The 26,821-nt window shown below is 38.0% G+C and overlaps 1 protein-coding gene across 1 annotated transcript in view; it reads left to right on the top strand.

Moving 5' to 3' along the window:
* The window catches only part of RAB2A (RAB2A, member RAS oncogene family), a 150,296-nt gene that overhangs the window by 42,999 nt on the left and 80,476 nt on the right, over positions 1–26,821 (top strand). Inside the window, exon 2 of the mRNA XM_077166840.1 lies at positions 13,166–13,237. Coding sequence (XP_077022955.1) covers positions 13,166–13,237 — 72 coding nt within the window. The remainder of the gene's footprint in view (positions 1–13,165; positions 13,238–26,821) is intronic.

Consider the following 26,821-nt stretch of genomic DNA (forward strand, 5'->3'; position numbering starts at 1 on the left):
AACCATTGACACTTTCTCTCATTTTACTCTTTCCCCTTTTGGTTGAGAAGATTTTCTCAATCCCTTGATGCTGAGTCTCAGGTCATTCTAGAATTTCTGTCCCATGTTGCCAGGAAGTTCCACACCCCTGGGAGTCATGTCCCATGTAGACAGAGGGTGGTGAGTGTGCTTGTTGTGTTGGATGGAGAGAGAGGCCACATCTGAGCAACAAAAGAAGTGCTCTTGGGGGTGACTCTTAGGCCTAATTTTAAGTAGGCTTGACCTATCCTTTGTGGGGTTAAGTTTCATATGAACAAACCCCAAGATTGGGGGCTTGGTCTATCTATAGCTTGGTTGTCTGCACTGCTTGTGAGAATATCGAGAATTGAACTTGGGGAAGTTGAATTTTTCCCCCTTTCTCACGATTCCCTGAAGGGGACTTCCAGTAGCCTAGATTCTTGAAGATGATTATATAATGATATAGCTTTTGCAGTGTGACTGTGATTGTGAGAGCCTTGTCTGATGCTTCTTTTGTCTAGGACAAAGGAGTAAAAAATATGGCTAAAAAGTAAACAAATACTGGGGGAAAAAGGTTAAAATAAATTGAGTGTATAGAAATGCTAGTGGTCAATGTAGAGGAGGGATGGGGGTGTGGTATGTATGAGTTTTTTCTGTTTTCTGGGGTGATGCAGATGTTCAAAAAGAATGATCATAGTGATGAATGCACAACTATGTGATGATATTGTAAGCCATTGATTGTGCACTATGTGTAGAGAGTGTATGTGTGAAGATTGAAAAAAAAAAAAAACTTAAACTCAAGTGTAAGCTGCCCATAAGTGACTTCCATAGTCACCACCGTAGGGACACTATGGGAAATGGGAACCAAAAAAAGAGTTACCAGATGATCAAGGTTGACATCAACAGTGATAAGTATCATAAGTCACGTTGATACAGTGTGATGCAAATGGCCCTTGACTCCCCAAACCCATGATCCCAGACTAAACATGAAGAGAAATCAGACATCCTATTTGAGGGACATTCTACAGAGCACCTGGCCAGTACTTCTCAAAACTATCAATGTCATCAAAAACAAGCAAAATATGAGCAACTGTCCCAGTCAAGAGTTGTCTAAGGAAATAGGACATCTAAATGTAAAGTAGTATCCTGGATGAGATCCTGGAACATAAAAGGGACATTAGGTTTAAACTAAGGGGGGAATAAAAACAAAGAGCATAAGGAAGAAAGAAACTACTAAGTTAAGTGTATTTTACTCACCTTTCTGTGGCCAGTATAAGTGCTCAGTAAATATTCGCTGAGTAAATAGTGTACTGTATCTTCAATGTATTTCAGTGTCTGGCTTTTTTCTTTCTGAGTCAGGGCTTTATTTGGTTTGCTTGAGTCCCTGCCAACCCAGGTGAGCAAGAAGATTGTCAGTGTTTCTCCCTGTGCTAATGTTGACAAATGGGTGTCTTTTTTTTTTTTCTCTATTTCTTTACAAAATGTTTGGAGTGACCACTAAATTTGTTCGTGGCTTGAGGAAACAGCCAGTTAGTAAAATCGATATGGTTGTTACAGTCTCAGTCTAATACACTTTTCAGCAAGCATTTATGAAGGCTGATAAATATTTATGTGCCGGGTTATGTATTACATACTCTGGATCCAAAAGTGAATAGGATGGTTCTTTATAGCTTAGAATGAGGAACCAGATGATTAAATTAGTTGTATACACACACGCATATGCACAGCCACTAGCATTTCAAACTCCTAAATTTATTTTAACATTAGTTCCCCCTATTATTTATTTTTATTCCCTATGTTTTAGTTGTCTGTTGATAAGGTAGATAAAAGAAGCATCAGACTCAAGGTTTTCACAATCACAGTCTTATTGTGAAATCTATATCATTAAACAATCATCTTTTTAAAGCCTTGTCAAAGCATCTCTTTAATTCCCAGTTTCATGGAGAGGATGAGTTATGTCCTTAAAACTGCATTATCTTGAGAACTTTCTTTTAATTTATGTATTTTTATTACTAAGCTCAGTGCTTTGGAACATAGGCACTCAGTAAATATTTGTGGAATGACTATCTCTCTTTTTTTTAATTTTTAATTTAATTTAATTTTATTATTATTTTTTTTACATGGGCTGGCACCAAGAATTGAACCCAGGTCTCCGGCATGGCAGGCAAGAAGTCTGCCAGTGAAGCACTGTGGCCCGCCCATGATTATCTCTTTTTTTCCTTTCTGGCTTTCATTGGCAGCTTTTCAAATAAATTGTTTCAAATATTCCTGTTTCCTTTTCCTTCAGCACTCACTGTCTTAATGTTTCTTGTGTTTAAGTGAGTTTACTTATTATAATAGAATCAACAAAGAGTGGAAGATTAACAACATAGAAATCTATAAAGAGACAGATGAAGGAACGATGACTCTTGATTAATGTATTAATTTTCCAAGGCTGCCTTAACAAATTACCACAAACTTGGTGACTTCAAACAGCAGAAATGTTTTCTCTCCCAGAAGTCCAAAATCAAGGTATTGTCAAGATTGTGTTCCCTCTGAAGATTCTAGGTCACCTCTTTCAACTTTTGGTAGCCCCAGGCATTCCTTGGCTTCAGCAGCATAGCTTCAAACTTTGTTCCATCTTCCCATGGCTTTTGCACTCTGTGTGTCTGTATCTGTCTTCCTCTTAAAAAGACGCATCATTGATTTTAGCGCCCACCCTAAATCCAGGATGATCTCATCTTGAGATCCTGAACTTAGCTACGTCTGCAAAGACCTTTTTCCAAATAAAGTCACCTCAGTTATCTACCACAACAGGATCTAATTGAAGTAATTGAGAGGAATGCTATCTTGGGTTTGAGGAGAATGATGTTTAGACAATGAATAGTGTAAAAACAGCTCTTTAAATCATTTTGTTGCAAATGAAATTGTAAATGGTGGGTATTTACTTCAGTTACTGTTATAAAATATTTTAATTTTATAAAAAATCCTTAAAATTTTTAATGGAAGCCAGATATATTTGGTTAGAGATTTTGCTATCAGCTATATTTGTCTTGAAGAATTCTCAGTTTAACATTTGTATTAAAATTTTTGAGTTTGCAAAGTCCTTTTACATTTTCTCATTTAAGCTTTCAAGTAAGAATGCTGTATATTATTTTTCCCATTTTAAAGATGTAGAAATGGGCCTCAGGTTCTATAATATGCCTACCATTGAGGGTTATAAAATAATACTGATGAATTTGAGCCCTGTATTACAACTGTAAAACTGTATTCTTTCTGATATACCAAGCTAAGTTTACTGATTTTTTTATTAAAGAAAGGGAGACTGTTTTTTCACGCTTCTCAGTTTGGGTTGTTAGCATGACAATCAAAATTTTCTCTGTTTACAAAATAAGCTACTGATATTTAAAGCAGTCTGTATAATCTTTCTGCAGTCTGCAGTTAAGACCTGTCATTTCTTTGGTATGACTTTTAACACTTTTCAGCAAACATAGTTCTTTGGTGGATTACCTTTAGTCATTCACAGAATTTTTGTTTTGTTTTTCAGGAGCAGTATAGTACTTGATAATATGCAGCCATGTTTTCAGGATCAGATTTAGAGAGAAATTTAGTCAGTTCTTATGTTGAAATTACTATTTTGTCTATATAAGATATTTCAGATAACCATAGGATCCAAAAATCCATCTTAAAATGTATTCTAGCCTAAATTTAGTGTTTTTTCCAAGTATAGAAACATGGCATTTTGGTAAAAGGCCATCTTTCTGTATATCTGCCCAGTGGTACAGGTTACGAAGAAGTTACTCAAAGGATCTGTGCCATGAGTCTTGTAGAGTCACCTGGTTGGTCATTGGTATTCTTTAAGGCTGTTGAATTAAACTTCCATCTAATTTGAGTTTACAGTGGTGTGGCTCATTTAAGTCTGCTGGCTGGAGGTTGTCTTTGCTGTTCATTGTTTTAAATGTGTAGAGTCCCAGTATTTGCAGCAGAGCACTTAAAAACCAGCCTAACTGAAGAATCTGGTTAAACCACAGAGCACTGTTAGCCAGGTTTTTATTTGGGTGGCGGGGGGGTGGTGCATGGTCCAGGAATTAAACCTGGGTCTCCCACATGAAAGGCAGGCGTTCTAACCACTGAACTCCCCATGCAGTTCAGTGTAGACTCTTTTTTAATGCAGTAAAAATTGTCTTTACATGTCAAATTAGTGTGCTGAACCATAAAATCAGGGTCAGCTGTCTTTCTGGAAATATTATAAGATGTATTTGAAGTTGTGCTCTCCTCTTGGTGCCCGTGCCAGTTTGAAGTTGTTATGTACCCCAGAAAAGCTATGTTTTAATCCTGATCCAGTCTTGTGGGGGCAGTCATTTATTTTAATCCTGATTCAGTGTTGTGGGGCAGAGATTTTTGATTAGATTATCTCCACAGAAATGTGGCACACTGAATTGTAGATTAGATGGAGATGTGACTCTATCCATTCCAGGTGAGGCTTGATTAGTTTACTTTAATCCTTTAAAAGAGGAAACATTTTGGAGAGAGCACAGTTGACACAGATGCCAACATTTGGGGACCAGAGACACAGATGTTTGGAGATCCTTGGAGCCCATCAGAAGTTGCCATGAAATGTTAAGCAAGCCAGAACCTGGAGAAAGCCAAGGGAAACAAAGAGATGAAAACCAGCCTCAGAGAAGCAAAGTGAGGAATCCGCACGGGAATAGAGGCTTTTGAAAGGAACAGACCCAGGAGCAAGGAACCAACAGATGCCAGTCACATGACTTCCAGCTGACAAAGGTGTTCCAGACCCCATCGACCTTTCTTAAATTAAGCTATCTTTCTCGATGTCTTAGTTTGGGTATTTTATAGGCTTAGAACTGTAAACTTGCAACTTATTAAATTCTCTTTTTAAAAGCCATTCCATTTCTGGTATATTCCATTATAGCAGCTCTCAGACTAATGCAGTGACATTGTTTTTGTTGTATTTCAACTGAGGAACTGACCTATATTTTTGTAATTATGAGGAAAAAAGACTTCCATTTTTTCATCATATTACTGTACGTTATGGTGTGATGGATCCATGTTTTCCATTCAGGTTTATCAAAAGTTCAGATATTAACTTTAAATCCATGCATAATGAAAATAAAACATTAAAACTTCAAAGCCCTTAAAAAATCATCAGGTTAACTACTCTGCAGTCTTAGAATATAAGAGTTAGAAAGGAGCTTATTGATTATCTGGCTCATTTCTCTTTATACAAAGATAGCAAAATTAGGTCCAAAAAAGATTAAACAATTTGTGCAGCACACAGATGGTTATAATACCCCCTCCCAAGCAGTAATCTTCATGAAAGAGTGAGAAAAAATAAAGATTAGCTGTATGTGCAAATTTTCTCTTCTTTTTAAAGCAACAACAAGATGTTTTTTGGTAGTAAGTGAGGAACCAGGGCAGGAAGAGCCTTTACAGAGTCTGGGCCAAGATGGCAGCTTAGCAATGTGCACATGCTATTTCTTCCTCCAGAACAACTACTAAATAACCAGAAACAGTACAGAACAGCTCCTGGGGCCACGTCAGTGACTGGACACACACCGTACCCCAGTCCGGACCAGCTGGACCGGCTGCAGGCCTCCCCAGAACTGTGAGTTCCCCAAGTCACGGCGGCTGGTGCCCCTCCCCCACAGCCTGCTTCCCAGAGGGGAAAGGAAAGGGACTTTACCAGCAGCAGGGGCTGAGCGCAACCAAAAGCCAATTGTGGAATTAATTCACAAATTCTGACTACTAAAAATAGGCCCCCAGCTCAGGTGAACCTGGTCAAAGCAGACATCACTCACTTTTGCCCTGGTGCCAAGGGGGCAGGGCTGATGGAAAAAGAAAAAAAAGAAACAGAAGTATTTCTGGCTGTTATTTCTACAAAGGCTTGACTGCCTTTGGATATAGCGGCAGGACTTCTCAGGCTGCAACTGCCCCAGGCATAGGCAGAAACAAGCTCTTTTGGGGGCTTGTCTGGAGCCTGTGCCTTCCCCAGAGGAGGGGTGAAGCCCAGCTCAGGTGGAATCCCTACCTCAAGAAATCCAGACACCAGGACTTGGTAATTTGAGGCCATTAAAACCAGCCTACAACCTCTCCTCTGTCTCCACCACGCCCCCAGCAGGGAGAGCCTGCCAAAGTTAAAGGTACTGCATCATCTTATGCTGGTGGGACCTGCAGGCAGACAAGCACCACATACTGGGCAGGATAAGAAAAGCAGAGTCCAGAGACTGCACAGGAAAGTCTTTCAACCTGCTAGGTTTCACCCTCAGGGAAAACCGATGCAGGTGACTGTTTCCTCCTGATAGGAGGCCAGTTTGGTCTGGGAAAATCCCGCTGGGGTCTGTAATACCTACGTAGACCCTGCTAAGGGTGAGGGGGGGAAAGGCACCGTACAAGGAGGGCAAGAAACAAGAAAATAAGAACTGAAAAATTCTCCTCTGTTAAACAAAACCTAAGCTAGAGGTCCAGAAAAAGCTGACTGAATGTTAAAGAATAGATAGACAACAAATTCATCCAGCAAGAAAACCCTAGGTAAAAGAAGTTAAAGCAATTTCCAGAATAAACTAATTAAGGTAATTAAATGCCTAGACGCCAGCAAAAAAATAACAGATCACACTAGGAAAATTGAAGATATGGCCCAGTGAAAGGAACAAACCAACAATTTAAATGACATACAGGAACTGAAACAATTAATTCAGAATGTACAAACAGACATGGAAAACCTCATCAAAAACCAAATCAATGAATTGAGGAAGAATATAAAGAAGGCAAGGAATGAACAAAAAGAGTAGGTCGAAAGTCTGAAAAAACAAATCATAGAAGTTATGGGATTGAAAGGTGTCGTAGAAGAGATGGAAAAAACAATGGAAACCTACAATGGTAGATTTCGAGAGACAGAACATAGGATTTCTGAACTGGAGGACGGAACATCTGAAATCCGACAAGAAAATATAGGCAAAAAATGGAAAAATATGGGCAGCGACTCAGGGAATTGAATGACAATATGAAGCGCACGAATATACGTGTTGTGGGTGTCCCAGAAGGGAAAAGGAGGAGAAAAACTGATGGAGGAAATTATCACTGAAAATTTCCCAGCTCTTATGAAAGACTTAAAATTACAGATCCAAGAAGTGCAGCATACCCCAAAGAGAATAGATCCAAATAGACATACTCCAAGACATTTATAGATCCAAATAGACGTACTCCAAGACACTTGCTAATCAGAATGTCAGAGGTCAAAGAGAAAGAGAGTATATTGAAAGCAGCAAGAGAAAAGCAATCCATCACATACTAGGGAAGCCCAATAAGACTATGTGTAGATTTCTCAGCAGAAACCATGGAGGAGAGAAGACAGTGGGATGATATATTTAAATTACTAAGAGAGAAAAACTGCCAACCAAGAATTCTATATCCAGCAAAATTGTCCTTCAAAAATGAGGGAGAAATTAAAACATTTTCAGACAAAAAATCGCTGAGAGAATTTGTAACCAAGAGACCAGCTCTGCAAGAAATACTAAAGGGAGCACTAGACAGATATGAAAAGAAAGAAGAGCCTTTAGAACACTTCCTTCGGCCTGCTGTGGTTAAATGTGGTGAGCTCTGTCTTAATGGTGCTTATGCTCTGTGAGAGACCATGTTTTGTTGGGGAGAGAGTCTTATATCTCCTTACCTATAATTTATTGTGATATACTTGATTTAAAAATAGTAGCTCTTATTTGAAAACCATCCCTATTCCAGAGTATACGTTTTTGGTTGTTTTGTATAGCAGTGAGGATTTAATCAGAGAAACAGAACCATTGTTGGGGAGGGCAGGGGTGTGTGTATAGATACATAGATTAGATAGATAGATAGATAGGAGGGCAGGGGTGTGTGTATAGATACATAGATTAGATAGATAGGTAGGTAGATAGATAGATAGATAGATAGAGGTGTGTGTGTAGATAGATAGAAGAACAGAAAGATGAATAGAGATGTGTACTGGTTTGAAAGGATGTATGTACCCTAGAAAAGCCATGTTTAAATCCTAGTTCCATTTTGTAAAGGCAGCCATTTCTTCTACTCCCTATTCAGTATTGTATATTTGAAACTAATCAGATCATCCCCCTGGCGATATGATTTAATCAAGAGCAGCTGTTAAGCTGTATTAGCTGGAGGCATGTCTCCACCCATTTACGTGGGTCTTGATTAGTTTCTGGAGTCCTATAAAAGAGAAAACATTTTGGAGAATGAAGGAGATTTGGAGAGAGCAGAGAATTATAGCACCACAAAGCAGAGTCCACCAGCCAGCGACCTTTGGAAATGAAGAAAGAAAACGCCTCCTGGGGAGCTTTATGAAACAGATAGCCAGGAGAGAAAGCTCGCAAATGATGCCGTGTTCACTATGTGCCCTTCCAGCTGAGAGATAAACCCTGTGTTCGCCATGTGCCTTCTCACTTGAGAGAGAGAGACACTTTGAACTTCATCGGCCTTTTTGAACCAAGGTATCTTTCCCTGGATGCCTTTGATTGGACATTTGTATAGATTTGTTTTAATTGGGACATTTTTTTGACCTTAGAACTATAAACTAGCAACTTATTAAATTCTTCTTTTAAAAAGCCATTCCGTCCCCGGTATATTGCCTACTGGCAGCTAGAAAACTAGAACAGATGGAGATAGACTGATATATTAAAAGATGGGTTTATGTGAAAAGGCAATCAAAAACAATGTGGAGAAAACTTCCCATATTTAAGAAATGCATGGAAGTAAAGGAATAGTTGTCCCAGAATTAAGGCATCAGGGAGAAAATTGTAGCGTGACAAAGCCAAAAGAGATCATTTTCAAGGAGGTTGCAACTATATGTTATTTATGGGTGCAATAAGATGAGGAATGAGAAAAGGTTGGCATTTTGGTTTGCTAAAGCTGCTGGAATGCAATATACCAGAAATGGATTGGCTTTTATAAAGGATGTATTAAGTTGCAACTACAATTCTAAAGCCATGGAACTATCCAAAATAAGGCATCAACAAGAGGATGCCTTCACTAAAGAAAGGCCAATTGTATCCTGGTTCCTCTGTCACATGGGAATGCACATGGTGATGTCTGCTGGTCCTCCTGGATTGGTTTCAAAAATGGCTCTTTCACATTGAGACCAATGGAAGAAAAGTTTATTTGGTCTGAAAGTGAAATTTTCTGTAGTGCATAATCTAAATCAGACTGTATAGCTCATTTGAACAGTGGAAACACATAGAGCACAGAATGAAAAAGAGGTCCTTTAATCCTGTATACATTATAGTAATGGCTGGAAACATTCTAGAGTATGTATAAGAAAGTGTTGGTGAAGTTCCCTGAGGAAAGGGAGAAAGACTATGAAACTATTAAACCTTGCCATCAGGGAATCCCCCGATACTCTGTCAAAGTTTAAGGACACCCAAATCAATAGGCCATGCCCTCGATCATGAGGCTTACTCTTGTGAAGCTTATGTAGGTAGCAGAGAAGCTTAGACCACCTATAGACATACCTATGAGTTACTTCTGGAGGACCTCTGTTGCTCAGATGTCGCCTCAGTCTCTCTAAGCCCAACTCTGCAAGTGAAATCATTGCCCTACCACCTTCATGGGACGTGACATCCAGGGGTGAAAAGTCTCCCTGGCGACGTGGGAGAGGACTCCCAGGGATGAATCCAGACCTGGCACTGTGGGATCAACAATTCCATCCTGACCAAAAGTAGGAAAAGAAGTACAATTAATAAAGTATCAGTGGCAGAGAGAGTTCAAATAGAGTTGAGAGGCTGCTATTGCTACCTATCATAACCTGCCAACCCCCTGTATCTACTTGTTGAAGAGTGCTTTGAAAATTACTGCTTTTTTGTTTCTTTACTTTGTATATGTGTTATACTATACAACAACAACAACAAAAAGGTTCTCGGCTCCTGTGGGTCCTTCTGTCTTCTGCTGGACCATTTTCTTTCTTCAAGCATCTGTACTTTCTCCAAAATGTCTTCCTCTTAAAAGGCCCCATAAACAGACAAAGACCTACCTTGAATGGATGGAGTCACATTTCCGTGAAAACAACCTGATCAAAAGATTCCACCCAACAATTTGGATTAGATTGAATTAACCCTAGAAGTGATCTTGACAAGATTGAATTAAAGGAACATGGCTTTTCTGAGGTGGAAAGCAGTTTCCAATCAGCACAGTTGGGCATCTGATTTGGGCTTTGTAAGGTCTTTGATTGTGCGCCAGAAATACCTCAAGTATTCAGAAACAAGTTTACCTGAAATAAAAAGAGAAAAGTTGACAGGTATTGAATATGATAAGGTATCTGTAACTATAACCCACCCTAACAAGTTTGTAGATTTGTGATTAAGTAGACTTGGAAGCGCCACAAGGATACTTGTGTATATTCTCTGCATTGAGAGATAATTTACATGACTATGTGAAGGAAGAATATGGAGTCTTAAAAGGGAGGAAACGAACAGTAACAATTTTCTGTATTTAACCAGCACTTGTAATAATAGTGATATCAATTACTAGTACAAGACATATTCTGTTATGAGGTAGAAAAGGGTTTTCAGGCTCTTCATCACTTAAAAGGGTATCAAACAGTGTTAGATGACATCTTGAAGTTACTCAGTAATAAATCTGTGATTTCTAGTTATAATTTTGAATGTTAAGGATAGATTTGAGATTCATATCTCAGTTGTTCACTATTTTGTACTTTCACCCCTTTTAAAAAGTAGTTTACCCTTTTCATATATTTTGAATGTAGAGCAAATTCCATTTATATGGTTGGTAACCAACAAGTTCAGCAAAGAAAACTATCCTTTCATCTCATCTCCTCGACCTAAAGATTATTCAAAGAAATTAGAAATTAGAAATCTGATAAAGTAAGTTTGACTTTGGGACATTTGTAATGTAAACTAGAAATTATAGATCACAGAAAAAGAGAAAACAGTGTTTTTAGTTTATTTTCAGTTGATTATAAAACCTTCACAGATGAAACATTTCCTAATAAAGGTCATATATTTGCAGAACATTTCTTTGATTTGTATGTTACTGGATGTACCAGTGTGAAAGTATTATGTACCCCAGAAAAGCAGTGTTTTAATCCTGATCCTGTCTTGTGGGGGTAGCCATTTCCTTTCATCCTGATTCAGTATTGCTGGTCAGGGACCTTTGATTAAATTATCTCTACAGAGATGTGGCGTGCCAAATTGTAGGTGTGACTTTTTAAATAGTAGATGGAGATGTGACTCCACCCATTCTGGGTAGATCTTGATTAGTTTACTGGAATCCTTTAAAAGAGGAAACATTCTGAATAGAGTCAGAAATGACAGAGCAGACAGAAACTTCAGAACAGAGCTGACATTTGGAGAACAGAGTCACAGATGTTTGGAGATGCTTGGAGCCCAGCAGATGTAGCCATGAAATATTAAGCAAGCCAGAACTTGGAGAAAGCCAAGGGAAGCCAAGAGATGAAAGCCAGCCCTGGATAAGCAAAGTGAGGAACCACCACAGGAACGGAGGCTGGAAGCAACAGAGCGCAAGAACAAGGGACCAGCAGATGCCAGCCTGGGTCTAGGTGTTCTAGACCCATCAGCCTTTCTTGAGTGATGGTAACCTCTTCTTGGTGCCTTAATTTGAACACTTTCATGTCCTTAGAACCTTTAACTTGTAACTTATTAAATTCCCGGTATAAAAGGCATTCCATCTCTGGTACTGCATTCCTGCAGCTTTCAGACTAATACACTGAGCATTTGACAGTCTCTATAATTTTTGACATTTGGGCCAATTGTTTAGGAAAATTATTAAGTGCCTGTTCTTTGCCACAAGACAAACAGCAAGTGACAAAAGAGTCATTGTCCCATCTTTCATTTGATTTGTAATCTAGAAGACATTAAACAGCTTAGCTTACATGTCACTTCTTCAGAAAGACTTTCTCCAGCCCTTTAGTCTAAATAGTCTCTTCTGTTATTCTTTTCATAGCACTTTATTCTTTCTTTCAAATCACAGTTATGATAATTTCAAATTATAGTTCATATATATTATGTGAGTGTTCGTTTTGTTTAATTCTCCATCTCTACTTGATCATAAGTTCCATAATCAGAAACTATACTGTTTTTCTGCACTGTTATATCAGCAAGTACCTAGTGTAGTACACTTATTAGTACTCAATAAGGACTTTTTGAGTAAATTAATTAGTGATGACTACCTTGAGTATAAGGGAGATGTACAGGAGGCTGTTTATTAGGCAAACTTAGTCTGGTGTGAAACATTTAGGGAATGTTTCTTGAAGGACCTGAAAATGAGTGGGAAGGAGGTGTGATGTGAAATCTCAAATTCTCAGAGAGCAAGTGTAGTGAATATAAAAAAAATTCCTTTGGAATTTAGGAATGTGGAAGTTATTCATTGTTTTAATGAGGTAAATTTTGGTAGCATGAGGGAATGCAATTCACATTAGAGATAATAGTGAAATGAATTAGCAAGAAAATAGAGTAACATTAAACCCTAAGTTAGGCCATGGTTTGTTGTTGGTACAGTTACAGAAATGTGCTTTCATAATTTGTAACAAATATACTGCAACAATGCAAAGTGTTCATAATAGGATGGTGTTGGGACCCTGTATTTTATACATGATAAATTTAAAAGAAAAAGAAAATAGAGCAAGCAACTTTTTCCATAAAAGTAGATTCCAAAGCATATTATTGCTAGCTTATTTACCTATTTATCTGTTTGTTAAATTAAGTGATTGTAGGAGAGCATGAGAAGCTGTAAAATGAGAAAATTACTGTGCTTTTAAATGTTTTCATTATTACGCAAAGAGCAAAATGCAAGGATACTTAACTGCATACAGTCTTGAATAGAAGCTACTAGGAAAAATGGGTAAGTTGCCTTTTAGTAGTTAAGCTGTCACATTATCTTTCATATTGAAGTGTTCAGCGACTAAGAAACAGTGAAAAGGGTGTTTTGGAATGGTTTATACCTTCTACCTAAACCATCAGGGTTTTTTGCCTCTTTTAGTGCACTGAGAAATGATGGTAGATTGTTCAAAGAGTGTGGAAACCAAAGTGTGAACGTCCCACAGCAAGAGCACCAGCAACTATGGCTGCTTCTTTTCTATAAGCTTTTGTAAACTGCTTCTAACTTCCTGTGAGTTTTGCCTCTTATTATTTCTTTTCTTTTTAATTTTCAGGTGTAGGTAAATCGTGTTTATTGCTACAGTTCACAGACAAGAGGTTTCAGCCAGTGCATGACCTTACTATTGGTAAGTTTTATTAAAAAGATGACAAGTACTCAAAAATTATTGATTACAGAAATAAAGAATACTAGAGGATCTATTCTGGTAGTGGTAATTCCAAAAAATAAATGAAACTAGTTTGGTTGCTGTACTAAGCTTAGTCTCCATCACTCTTAGAAATATGAGTGAAGAGAATAAATATTACACAACTTTGTAAAAGTAGCTAAGCTGCAGAAAGACATTAATATTTAAAAATTTTACTGTATTTAATGATGAAACAAATGAAAGAAAGACAACATAGTATTGTGTTAAGAGCAGAGAACTTGGACTGGCTTACCAGAGTTCATATCAAAGCTGTGCCATTAACAACCTGGGTAAGCCACTTCACCACTCCAACCTCAGTGTGTTTATCTATAAAACAAGAATAATAATGGTGGCCAACATGGCAGCTTAGCGAGGTGTGGGATTTAGTTTGTCCTCCAAAACAGCTACTAAATAGCCAGGAACAGTACGGAACAACTGCTGGGGCCACATCAGTAACTGGATACACAGCATACCCCTGTCTGGATCAGCTGGACCAGCTGTGAGCCCCCCCAGAACCATGAGTGCCCCAAGCCACAGCAGCCCGCACCCCTCCCTGACAGACTGCTTCCCAGAAGGGAAAGGAAAGGGGCTTTACTAGCAACAGGGACTGAGCGCAACTAAACTCCAATTGTGGAATTCATTCACAAATTCTGACTACTAAACATAGGCCACCAGCTCAGCTGAACCTCGTCAAAGTGGAGGTTGCTGATTTTTGCCCTGGCATGGACGGGTCAGGGCTGACAGAAAACGAAAAAAAAAGAAACAGAGGTTTTTTTGGGTCGAATAGCTTATAATACTTGAAAGGGTCTGGGCCCTGAAGAAAAGGAGGGGGCACATAGGATCTGAAGGTGAACAAAGCAACATACCAACTTATGCTCTTGATTGACAACCCTGAGGAACAGGGGTCCTGCTCTGAGAAGGATTTTTCTCTTTCTTTTTTGTAGCTGTGTTTCTACAAAGGCTTGACTGCCTTTCGATGCAGCAGCAGGCTTCTCAGGCTGCAACTGCCCCAGGCATAGGCAGAAAAAAGCTTGTTTGAGTGTTTGTCTGGAGCCTGTGCCTTCCTCAGGAGAGGGGTGGGACCAAGCTCAGGTTGATTCCCTCAAGGAATTCAGACCCCGGGGTTTGGAAAATTGAAGCGATTAAAGCCAGCCTACAATCTTTCCTCTGTCTCCACCACACCCACAGTAGGGAGAGCCTGCTGAAGTTAAAGGTACGGCATCACCTTATGCTGGTGGGACCCACAGGCAGACAAGCACCACATACTGGGCAGGATAGGAAAAACATAGAGTCCACAGACTTCATAGGAAAGTCTTTCAACCTGCTGGGTCTCACCCTCAAGGAAAACTGACACAGGTGACTGTTTTCTCCTGACAGGAAGCCAGTTTGGTCTGGGAAAATCCGGCATGGGTCTATAATACCTAAGTGGACCCTCCTGAGGGTGGGGGGTGGGGGGGGAAAAGGACAAGAAATAAGAAAATAAGAACCGAAAAATTCTGCCCTGTTAAACAAAACCTAAGCTAGTGTTCCAGAATAAGCTGAACTGAATGTCAGAGAACCGATAGACAAAGTCACCCAGCAAGAAAATCCTAAGTAAAAAAGTGAAAACAGTCTCCAGAATAAACTAATGTAATTAAATGCCTAGACACCAGCAAAAAAATAACAAATCACACTAGGAAAATTGATGATATGGCCCAGTCAAAGGAACAAACCAACAATTCAAATGACATACAGGAGCTGAAACAATTAATTCAGAATATACAGACATGGAAAACCTCATCAGAAACCAAATCAGTGAATTGAGGGAGGATATAAAGAAGGCAAGGAATGAACAAAAAGAAAAAATTGAAAATCTGAAAAAACAAATCACAGAATTTGTGGGAATGAAAGGCTCAGTAGAAGAAATTGAAAAGACAATGGAAACCTACAATGTCAGATTTCAAGAGGCAGAAGATAGTATTAGTGAACTGGAGGTCGGAACATCTGAAATCCAACAAGCAAAAGAAAATATAGGGAAAAAAATGGAAAAATATGAGCAGGGATTCAGGGAATTGAATGACAACATGCAGTCGGCTAGGAGGCATACCTGCTACAGTGAATGATGTTTGGTTTAATTGGCTGGTGCTTAAATGAGAGAGTTCAAGGTAGCACAACCCAAGCAGCTCAGCCCAGGCCTTTGGAGATAACAGAAAGAAATCACCCTGGGGAAAGTTGTTGGAACCCAGAGGCCTGGAGAAAAGGCCAGAAGAGATCACCCTGAGTCTTCACATGTAAGAAAGACTCTCAGGTAAAGTTATCTGCCTTTCCTCTGATGAACTAACAAAATAAATCCCCTTTTATTAAAAACCAATCTGTCTCTGGTATGTTGCATTCCGGCAGCTAGCAAACTAGAACAGGGAGAGGAAGCTACCTAACTCATTCTACGAAGCCAACATCACCCTCATACCAAAGCCAGACAAAGATATTACAAGAAAAGAAAACTACTGACCAATCTCTCTAATGAATATAGATTCAAAAATCCTCAACAAAATTCTAGCAAATCGAATCCAGCAGCACATTAAAAGAATTATACACCATGACCCAGTAAGATTCATCCCAGCTATGCAGGGATGGTTCAACATAAGAAAATCAATTAAGGTAATATACCATATCAACAAGTCAAAGCAGAAAAGCCTCATGATCATCTCAATTGATGCAGAAAAGGCATTTGAAAAAATTCAACATCCTTTCCTGTTGAAAACACTTCAGAGGATAGGAATAGAAGGGAACTTCCTCAAAATGATAAAGAGAATATATGAAAAACCCATAGCTAACATCATCCTCAGTGGGCAAAAACTGAAAACGTTCCCCTTAAGGTCAGGAAGAAGACAAGGATGTCCACTATCTATCACCATTGTTACTCAACATTGTGTTGGAAGTTTAAGCCAGAGCAGTTAGACAAGAAAAAGAAATACAAGGCATCAGAATTGGAAAGGAAGAAGTAAAACTCTCACAGTTTGCAGATGATATGATACTATATGTCAAAAACCCCGAAAAATCCGCAGCAAAACTGCCTGAGCTAATGAATGAGTACAGGAAAGTGGCAGGTTACAAAATCAGAACTCAAAAATCTTTTTCTATGAGCAGTCTGAGGTAGAAATCAAGAAAAAAATTCCATTTACAATTGCAACCAAAAGAATAAAATATTTGGGAATAAATTTTAACTGAAGAGACGAAAGTCCTATACAAAAAAATCTATACGAAATTGTTAAAAGAAATCACAGAAAACCTAAATAAAATGAAGGACATACTGTGTTCATGTATTTGAAGACTAAATATAGTTTAGATGTCAGTTCAACCTAAATTGATTTACAGATTCAATGCAATACTAATTAAAATCCCAAAACTTACTTTTCAGAAATAGGAAAACTAATAATCAAATTTATCTGGAAGGGCAGTGTACCCCGAATAGCTAAAAGTATCCTGAGAAAGAAAAATGAAGAGGTCTCATGCTACCTGACTTGATGGCATATTATGAAGCTACAGTGGTGAAAACAGCATGGGACTGGCATAGAGATAAATATTCTAGCCAGTGGACTTTAATAGTCTCTTCAGTAAATGGTGCCTAGAGAACTGCATATCCATATGCAAAAGAATGAAAGAGGATCCATATCTCACCCCCTATACAAAAATTAACTCAAAGTGAATCAAAGACCTAAACATTTGATCTAAGACCATAAAATTGTTAGAAGAAAATGTAGGCAAATATCTTATAAATATCGTATAAATATCTTAAAAATATCTTATAAATCTTATTAATAGGAGGTGGTTTTCTAGACTTTACACCGAAAGCATGAGCATTGAAGAAAGAATGAAAGAAATGGAAACTCCTCAAAATTAAACACTTTGTGCATCAAAGAACTTCGTCTAAGAAAATAAAAAAGTAGCCTACACAATGGGAAACAATATTTAAAGGCGATATATCAGATAAAGGTCTAGTATCCAGAATATATAAAGAGATTTTTCAACTCAACAATAAAAGGACAGACAACCCAATTACAAAATGGGCAAAAGACTTTAACAGACACCTCTCAGAAGAGGAAATACAGATGACCAAAAGGCACATGAAAAGATGCTCAACTTCTCTGGCTATTAGGGATATGCAAATCAAAACCACAATGAAATGTCATCTCACACCCACGAGAATAGCCATTATCAGTAAAATAGAAAACGACAAGTGCTGGAGAGGATGTGGACAAAGAGGCACACTTTTCCACTGTTGGTGGGAATGTCAAATGGTGCAACCACTGTGGAAGGCAGTTTGGTGGTTCCTCAGGAAGCTAAGTATGGAATTGCCATATCACCTGACAGTGCTGTTGCTAGGTATCTACTCACAGGACATGAGGGCAAGGATACAAACAGATATTTTCACACCAATGTTTATAGCAGCATTATTTCCAGTCACCAAGAAATGGAAACAGCCAAAATGTCCATCAGCAGATGAGTGGCTAAACAAGCTGTGGTATATACATACAATGGAATATTATGCAGCTGTAAGACAATAAAGTTATGAAGTATGTAACAACCTGGATGGACCTTAAGGACATTATGCTGAGTGAGATTAGCCAGAAACAAAAGGACGAATACTGTGTGGTCACTGATATGAACTAACATTAATGAATGAAATTGGAGAATGTCAGTCAAGAACAGAGATCATCAAGAGATAGAAATAGGGTAGATATTGGATGACTAAATGTACAGATTTTAAAATGTTTTTGCATGAGGAAGAACAAAGGAATGTCATTACTGCAGGGTGTTGAAAATAGATGGTAATTAATATTTAAAATTTTTAACTTACCTGTGAGACTAAAGCAAAAAATATTTATTTGGCACAAAATTTATATTTTGACTAGTGCAATTCCTAATATAACTTATGTGGACAGCTTACTTGAACACCATAAGTACATGGAACCTTGAGTAAGGCATAAGATTTTGCAGTTTTGTCCAGAGTGATACCCCAATAAATCCCAGAGTGATTTGAACAGTGAGTAAAAAAGTATTTGCAAAATCCCCTTGGGGGGGAATGGTGAGAAAGGGGGAAAGTTCAGTTTCCCCAAGTGGAGAATTCTTGATATTCTCACAAGCAGTGGGGACAACCAAAGCAATAGGCTGAGCCCCCAATCTTGAGGTTTGTTCGTATGAAACTTAACCCCACGAAGGATAGGTCAAAGCTACTTAAAATTAGGCCTAAGAGTCACCCCCAATAGAACCTCTTTTGTTGCTCAGATGTGGCCTCTCCAGCCAACACAACAAGCAAACTCACTGCCCTCTCCCTGTCTGTTTGGGACGTGACTCCCAGGTGTGTGGACCTTCCTGGCAGCGTGGGTCAGAAATCCTAGAATGAGCTGAGATTCATCATCAAGGGATTGAGAAAAGCTTCTCAACCAAAAAGGGGAAGCGTGAAATGAGAAAACAAAGTATCAATGGCTGAGAGATTCCAAACAGAGCCATGAGGTTATCCTGGATTTTATTCTTACACATTAAATAGATATCACCTTGTTAGTCAAGATATAATGGAGAGGCTGGAGGGAACTGTCTGAAAGTGTAGAGCTGTGTTCCAGTAGCCATGTTTCTTGAAGATGATTGTATATAACTTACACAGTGTGACTGTGTGATTGTGAAAACTTTGTGTTTGATGCTCCTTTTATCTGCCTTATCAACAGACGATTAAAACATGAATAGAAATAAATAATAGGGGGAACGAATGTTAAAATTTAGATTGAAATGCTAGTGATCAGTCAGAAGGGAGGGGTAAGATATGTTATGTATGAATTTTTTCTGTTGTCTTTTTATGTCTTTTTCTGAATTAATGCAGATATTCTAAGAAATGATCATGTTGATGAATATGCAACTATGTGATGCTATTGTGAATTACTGATTATATATGTAGAGTGTAATGATCATGTGTTAAGAATTTTTTGTTGGTTATATTTTTTAAAAAAACTAAAAGAATAAAAGAATAATAATGGAACCAATCACATGAGGTTATTGTGTATATTCAGTGCTTTAATAAGTGTAAAGCATTGAACAGCGCCTGATGATATAAGTACTGTAGGCAGAATCGTAATTATTTATCAAGAAAAACTATCACTGAAATTTTCAGTTTCCTCAATTGTAAAGATTAAGTAAGACAGTTACTAGTACAGTAGTCAGTAAATGTTAGCTATTTTTATTATATGCAAAGGTATAAAATTATAATGAGTGAAAAGCTAGAAACTTAAGGTATAAATATACTCTTTCTGGGTTTCTGATTTGTTAAAAAAGTAAAAAATGTAGCTGATAAACTCTTCAGTTGTTGCAGCTTCTTAACACCTAGAAATTAGTCAAGTATGAAGAAATAAGCTACTTGGAAATCCAATTAACTTTACAGCTGTTAGCTTGTCACATCTTTCCAGCCACTGATTGCTTTTTTCCTGTAGTTATTAACATTTATAGCATTGATAGCATCTCATTTGATCCTTCTCCAGTCTTTAGGGATATTTGGGCAGTGACCATTCTAACTTCTTCAGACAAAACTTCTTCATGCTCGAAAGGGTTTTTGGCATTATGTGGTAGGGGGATGCAACTGGTTGATGTTCTTGGAAAGACTGAAGCCTCTGGATTTCAGAGCTTATCCAGCATAGAAACAATCTGGAGGTTTCAAGTTTCTGAGAAATAAACTTAGTGAATGAAACTTTTATAGATCCTCAGATAGAGCTCTGGGTATTCTTTAGGATTTTCAGGAATACTGTTGGTTGGGACTTGGCATACCATGGCAATTTCATATTCTAGCTGAAGGTTTCATGAGAATAACCTCCAAAATACCCTCTTGAATCTATTTGAAATCTCTTAGCCACTGATGCCTTATACCTGCATTTCAACAGGATGTCCATGTGACATCCTGTGAACGTTTTAAAAAGTCGAGAAGGAAGCATTAGAGTAGTGGCTTTAAATAATGGTTACCTGCTATGCTGGAGACCTGGATTCACTTCCCAGTGCCTGCCTGCCTGTATGTATGTATGTATGTATGTATGTATGTATGTATAAATAAATAATGGCTGCCAAGCACAAAACATGTTTTGTATCGTCAACCTGTGCACATATACCCACATACATCCTGGCCTGTCATTCTTTTAATTCCTCCCTTCCAGTGATGTTACTTCCACCCTACCTCAGCTACTCACTCACATAGTCACATCCTCCTAGGTGTCACTCTGCAATTATGCCATTTTACCAATATCTGGAACCACTCTGGAATCTCAGTTCTCTACATCTGGCTAATTAACTAACTTCTCATCCTTCTGCCTCACTCCCTCTAGTTCCCAACACTTAACAATTCTTTTACTCTGTCATCACCTATAATTCATTGATCTGCCACTTTTACACACTCTCACCCCACTCATATTCTAATGTCCCTCTTAACCTCTGTAATTATAGCATAATTTCAACCACTGTAATTATAGCATTATAATCACTCCTCCATACATCATTTGAACTCCTGTCCCTCTCTTGCCTTAACATACTCCTATGGTTAAACCACAGATTAAATCCAACTCTGTCTACTCCATGCCTGCAAGTGTACTGCTAGACGTAGCTGGAAAGAAACATGAACATACTATTTTTATTTTTTAACGTTTTTTTATTGTGTAGTATAACATATATACAAAGCAAAGAAATCAGAAAGCAATAGTTTTGAAGCACTCTTCTACAAGTGGTTACAGGAGAGATCCCAGAGTTTGTCTTGGGCTACCATACGATCCTCTTATATTTTTCTTCTAGCTACTCCAGAATATAGGAGGCTAGTGGGTTTAAATACTTTTTTATCATCACAATCTACTTTTTTTTCCTTCTTATGAGAACTCATTCATATTTCTAGTGAGTCAGTGGGACACATAGGTCTATACAACTCTTTTCAATCTTGTTCATCTTCGGTATGGTAATATTACTTCTAGACCCACTGGAGAATCACCTTCGTTCCTATCTATTCCCTTATATTGGAGTTCAACCTCATTAGCTGATAGTTCACCCATCTCTAGCTTCTATGTATCTCTAAATCCCCTATCTTCTGTATTATAAGCCCCTGATTATACCTTTATGCTGGTCATAAAAGTGGACTCATACAGTATCCTTTTGTGTCTGGCTAACTTCTTTCAGCATTATATCCTCAAGGCTCATCCATCTTGTCACATGCTTCAGGACATTTACGTAATATTCCATTTTATGTATATACCACATTTTGTTGATCCACTTGTCAGTTGATGGGCACTTGGTTTGTTTCCATCTTTTGGCAATTGTGAATAATGCTGCTATGAACATCGGTGTGCAAATGTCTGTTTGTGTCATTGCTTTCAGCTCTTCTGAGTATAAACCAAGTAGTGTTCTTGGTAGGTCATAGGGCAACTTGATATTTAGTTTTCTAAGCCAAACAGTGGATGCACCATTATACATTCCTTCCAGGAGTGTATAAGTGTCCCAGTTTCTCCACATCCTCTCCCAACATTTATAGTCTCCTGTTTGTTTAATAGCAGTCATTCTTATAGGTGTGAGGTGGTAGCTCACTGTAGTCTTGATCTGCATTTCCCATAAAGCCAAGGAAAATGAGTATCTCTTCATGTGCTTTTGAGCCATCTGTACTTGCTCTTCAGAAAAATGCCTATTCATATCTTTGGCCCATTTCACAATTGGGTTGTTTGTTCTTTTGTTATTGAGTTGTATGATTTCTTTGAATATACAGGAAATAAAACCTTGGTCCAATGTGTGATTTCCAAATATTTTCTTCCATTGAGTTGGCTGCCTCTTCACCTTTTTGACAAAGTCTTTCGAAGTGCAGAAGCATTTGATTTTGAGGAGTTTCCATTTATCGATTCTTTCTTTTGTTGCTTGTGCTTTTTTTTTCTTTCTTTCTTCTTCTTTTTTTTTACATGGGCAGGCACCAGGAATCGAACCCGGGTCCTCTGGCATGGCAGGCAAGCATTCTTGCCTGCTGAGCCACCGTGGCCCACCCTGTTGCTTGTGCTTTGAGTGTAAAGTTTAGGAAGCTATCTCTTGTTACTAGATCTTGAAGATGTTTCCCTACACTTTCTTCTAGAATCTTTATGGTGATAAAAACTTTATGGTTCTAGTTCTTACATTTAGGTGTTTGATCCACTTTGAGTTCATTTTTGTGTAGGGCGTAAGATAGGGTCCTCTTTCATTCTCTTGGCTATTGATGTCAGTTCTTCCATGCCCAATTATTGAAAAAACTATTTTGTCCCAGTTCAATGGATTTGGGGGCCTTGTCAAAAATCAGTTGACCATAGATTTAGTGGTCTATTACTGCACTCTCGATTCAATTCTGCTGGTCAGTGCTTCTTTGCCAGTCTTTGTGCCAGGACCATGCTGTTTGGACCTCTGTGGCTTTATAATAGGTTTTAAAGTCAGGGAGTGTTAATCTTCCCACTTCGTTCTTCTTTTTGAGGATTCTTTTAGCTATTTGGGGTCTCTTTCCCTTCCAGATGAAATTGAGTAGTTAGCTTTTCCAAATCTTCAGAGTAGGTTGTTGGAATGTTGATTTGTACTGTGTGAATCTTTAGATCAACTTGAGGAGAATTGACATCTTAACTGTATTTAGCCTTCCTTTCCATGAGCAGAAAATGTCTTTCCACCTATTTAGATTTCCTTTGATTTCTTTTAGCATTGTTATGTAGTTTTCTGTGCACAAGTGCTTTACGTCCCTAGTCAAGTTAATTCCTAAATATTTGATTCTTTTAGTTGCTATTTTGAATGGATTTTTTTCCTTAACTGACTCCTCAGCTAGCTTATTGCTTGTTTATAGAAATGTTACTGATTTTTGCATATTAATTTTATATCCATTCACCTTGCTGAATTTATTAGCTCAAGTAAGTTTGCTGTAGATTTCTCAGAATCTCCAAGTATATATGATATCATCTGCAAATAATGAGTTTTACTTCTTCCTTTCCAATTTGAATGCCTTTTATTTCTTTGTTCTGCCTCATTGGTCTAGTTAGAACTTCTAGCACAATGTTGCATAATAGTGGTGACAGTGGGCATGCTTGTCTTGTACATGGTCTTAGCGGGAAAGCTTTCAATCTCTTTCCATTGAATACGATGCTGGCTATCGGTTTTTCATTTATTCCTTTTATCATATTGAGGTAGTTACAGTTGAGTCCTGTCTTTTCGAGTGTTTTTATCAGAAAAAGGTGCTGAATTTTGTTGAATGCTTTTTCAGGATCAATCGAGATGATCATTTTCCCTTTTGATTTGTTAATATATGTATTACATTAATTGATTTTTTGTGTGTTGAACCATCCTTGCATTCCTGGTACAGATCCCACTTGGTCATGGTATATAATTCTTTTAATGTGCTGTTGGATTCAATTTGCTTGTATTTTATTGAGAATTTTTCCATCTATGTTTATTAGGGAGATTGGCCTGTAGTTTTCCTTTCTTACATCATCTTTATCCGGTTTTGGTATTAAAATGATATTAGCTTCATTAAATGAGTTAGGTAAAGTTCCTTTTTCCTCAGTTTTTTGGAAAAGTTTAAGCAGGATTGGTATTACTTTCTATAATGTTTGATCACATTCCCCTGTGAATCCATCTGGCCCTGGGCTTTTCTTTGTAGAAAGATTTTTGATGACTGATTGAATCTCTCTGCTTGTGATTGCTTTGTTGAAATCTTCTATTTTTTCCTGAGTCAGTATTGCTTGTTTGTGTATCTCTAGGAATTTGTTCATTTCATCTAAATTGTCTAGTTTGTTGGCATATAGTGGTTCATAGTATCACGTTATGATTTCTTTTATTTTTTCAGGGTCTGTGATAATGTCTCATTTCTGATTTTGTTTATTTGCATCCTCTTTCTTTTTAAAATTTTCATTCTTGCTAGTGGCTGATCAATTTTATTGATTTTCTCAGAGAACTGACTTTTTGTTTTATTGATTCTTTCTATTGTTCTTTTGTTCTCCCATTCATTTATCTCTGCTTTAATCTTTGTTGTTTCTTTTTACCTATTTGCTCTGGGGTTAGTTTGCTGTTATTTCTCAAGTTCCTCCAGGTTTGCTGTTAAGTCCTCAATTTTTGCTTTTTCTCGTTTTTTAATATAGGCATTTAAGGCAATAAATTTCCCTCTCAGCACAGCCACATCCCATAAGTTCTGATAAGTTTTATTCTTATTTTCATTCATCTCTGAATAGCCTCTGATTTCTGTAGCAATTTCTTATTTGACCCATTGGTTGTTTAGCAATGTGTTATTTAATCTCCATATATTTGTGAATGTTCTTGTTCTTTAGTAGTTACTGAGATCCAGCTTCATCCCATTGTGATCAGAGAAAGCGCTTTGAATAATTTCAGTTTTTAAAAAATTTTAAAGACCTGTTGTGTGCCCCAGCATATGATCTATTCTGTAGAATGTTCCATGAGCACTAGCAAAGAATGTATAACTTGTGCTTTGGTGTGCAATGACCTATATATGTCTATCAGGTCTAATTAATTTATCGAATTATTTAACTTCTCAATTTCCTTGTTGATCTTCTGTATGGTTGTTCTGTCTGTAGAGGAGAATGGTGTATTGAAGTCTTCTACTGTTGCTGTTGAGACATCGATTGCTCTCTTCAGTTTTGCCAATGACTGTCTCATGTATTTTGGAGTTCCTTGATTGGGAGCATGAACATTTAGGATTGTTAGATCATTTAATTAGTTTATAGTGTCCTTCTTTGTCTCTTATGTGTTTACATTTAAAGTCTGTTTTGACCAATGTTAGAATAGCTACTCTTGCTTTCTTTCAGTTACAACTTGTGTGGAAAATCTTTTTCCATCCTTTCACTTTCAATCTATTTGTATCCTTGTGTCTAAGATGATTCTCTTTAAGCAACATATAGCTGGATTATATTTCTTAATCCATTTTGCCAGTCTGTATCTTTTAATTGGTAAGTTTAGTCTGATAACATTCAAAGTTATTACTGCAAGGGTGTTTCTTTCTTTTTAATTAAAAAATATATATATATAGCAACAAACAACCCAACCCACAATCACTCTGTTCTACATATACAATCAACAATTCACAATATCCTCACATGGTTGCACATTCACCACCATGATCATCTCCCAGAACACCTGCATCAATCCAGGAAAAGAAACACAGAGATAGAAAAAAAGTTCATACACACCACACCCCTCCCCTCTCCCCCCCACTGATCACCAGCATTTCAATCCAAATCCATTCTAACATTTGTTCCCCCCACTGTCCACTCTCACTCCACATGCTTTACTCGTTTGTCAACAAGGCAGACAAAAGGAGCACCAGAGACAAGGTTCCCACAGTCATATACATTGTGAAAGCTGTATCGTTATACAGTCATCTCCAAGAAACATGTCCACTGTAACACAGCTCCACATTTTCAGGCAGTTCCCTCCAGCCTCTCCTCTACATCCTGACTAACGAGGTGATATCTATTTAGTGCATAATAACCTCCAGGACAACCCCTCTACTCTGCTTGGAATCTCTCAGCCATTAACACTTTATTTTGTCTCTTTTCATTCTTCCTTCCCCCTTTTGGTTGAGAGGTCTTCTCAACCGCTAGATTCTGAGTCCCAGCTCATTCTAGAATTTCTGTCCCACACTACCAGGAAGGTCCACACCCCTGGGAACCACATCCCATGTAGACGGGGGAGGGCAGTGAGCCCGCCCGATGTGTTGGCTGGAGAGAGAGGCCACATCTGGGCAACAAGAGAGATCCTCCTGGGGATGACTCCCAGGCCCAATTCTAAGTAGGCTTGACCTATCCTTTGTTGGGTTAAGTTTCATGTGAATAAACCCCAAGATTGGGGGCTCAGCCTATTGCTTTGGTTATCCCTACTGTTTGTGAGAATATAAAGAATTCAACTTGGGGAAGCTGAATTGTTGCAAGGGTGTTTCTTGATACCACCATATTGCCTTTTTTTTCTTTGTATTCCTTAAAATTTTATCTTTGTATTCTTTAAATTACCCTTAGTGATACTCTTCAACTCTGTTTCCTCCTCCAGACCTCTCTCTCCTGTCTTTTTTCTTCATCCAGCAGAAGTCCTTTTAGTATTTCTTGTAGGGCTTATCTCTTGTTGACAAATTCTTTCAGGACTTCTTAGTCTGTGAAAACTTTAAACTGTCCCTCAATTTTGAAGGACAATTTGGCTGGGTACAGAATTCTTGGCTGGAATTCTTTCCCTTTCAGAATCTTGAATATATCATACCACTGCCTTCTTGCCTTCAGGGTGCTGGTTGAGCAGTCTGAACTGAGTCTTACTTGATTTCCCTTGTGTGTAGTAGATTGGTTTTCTCTTGCTGCTTTCAGGGTTTTCTGCTTGTCTTCAACATTTGACAGACTGATTAGTATATATCTTGGGGAAGGCCTGTTTGGATTTATTCTGTTTGGAGTTCTTTGGGCTTCTTTGACTTGTATATTTATGTCCTTTATGAGGGTTGGGAAGTTTTCCCCCATTATATCCTCAACTACTCTTCCTAGCCCTTTATTCCTC

This window comes from Tamandua tetradactyla, chromosome 6, assembly GCF_023851605.1.
Source record: "Tamandua tetradactyla isolate mTamTet1 chromosome 6, mTamTet1.pri, whole genome shotgun sequence".
NCBI lineage: Eukaryota > Metazoa > Chordata > Mammalia > Pilosa > Myrmecophagidae > Tamandua > Tamandua tetradactyla.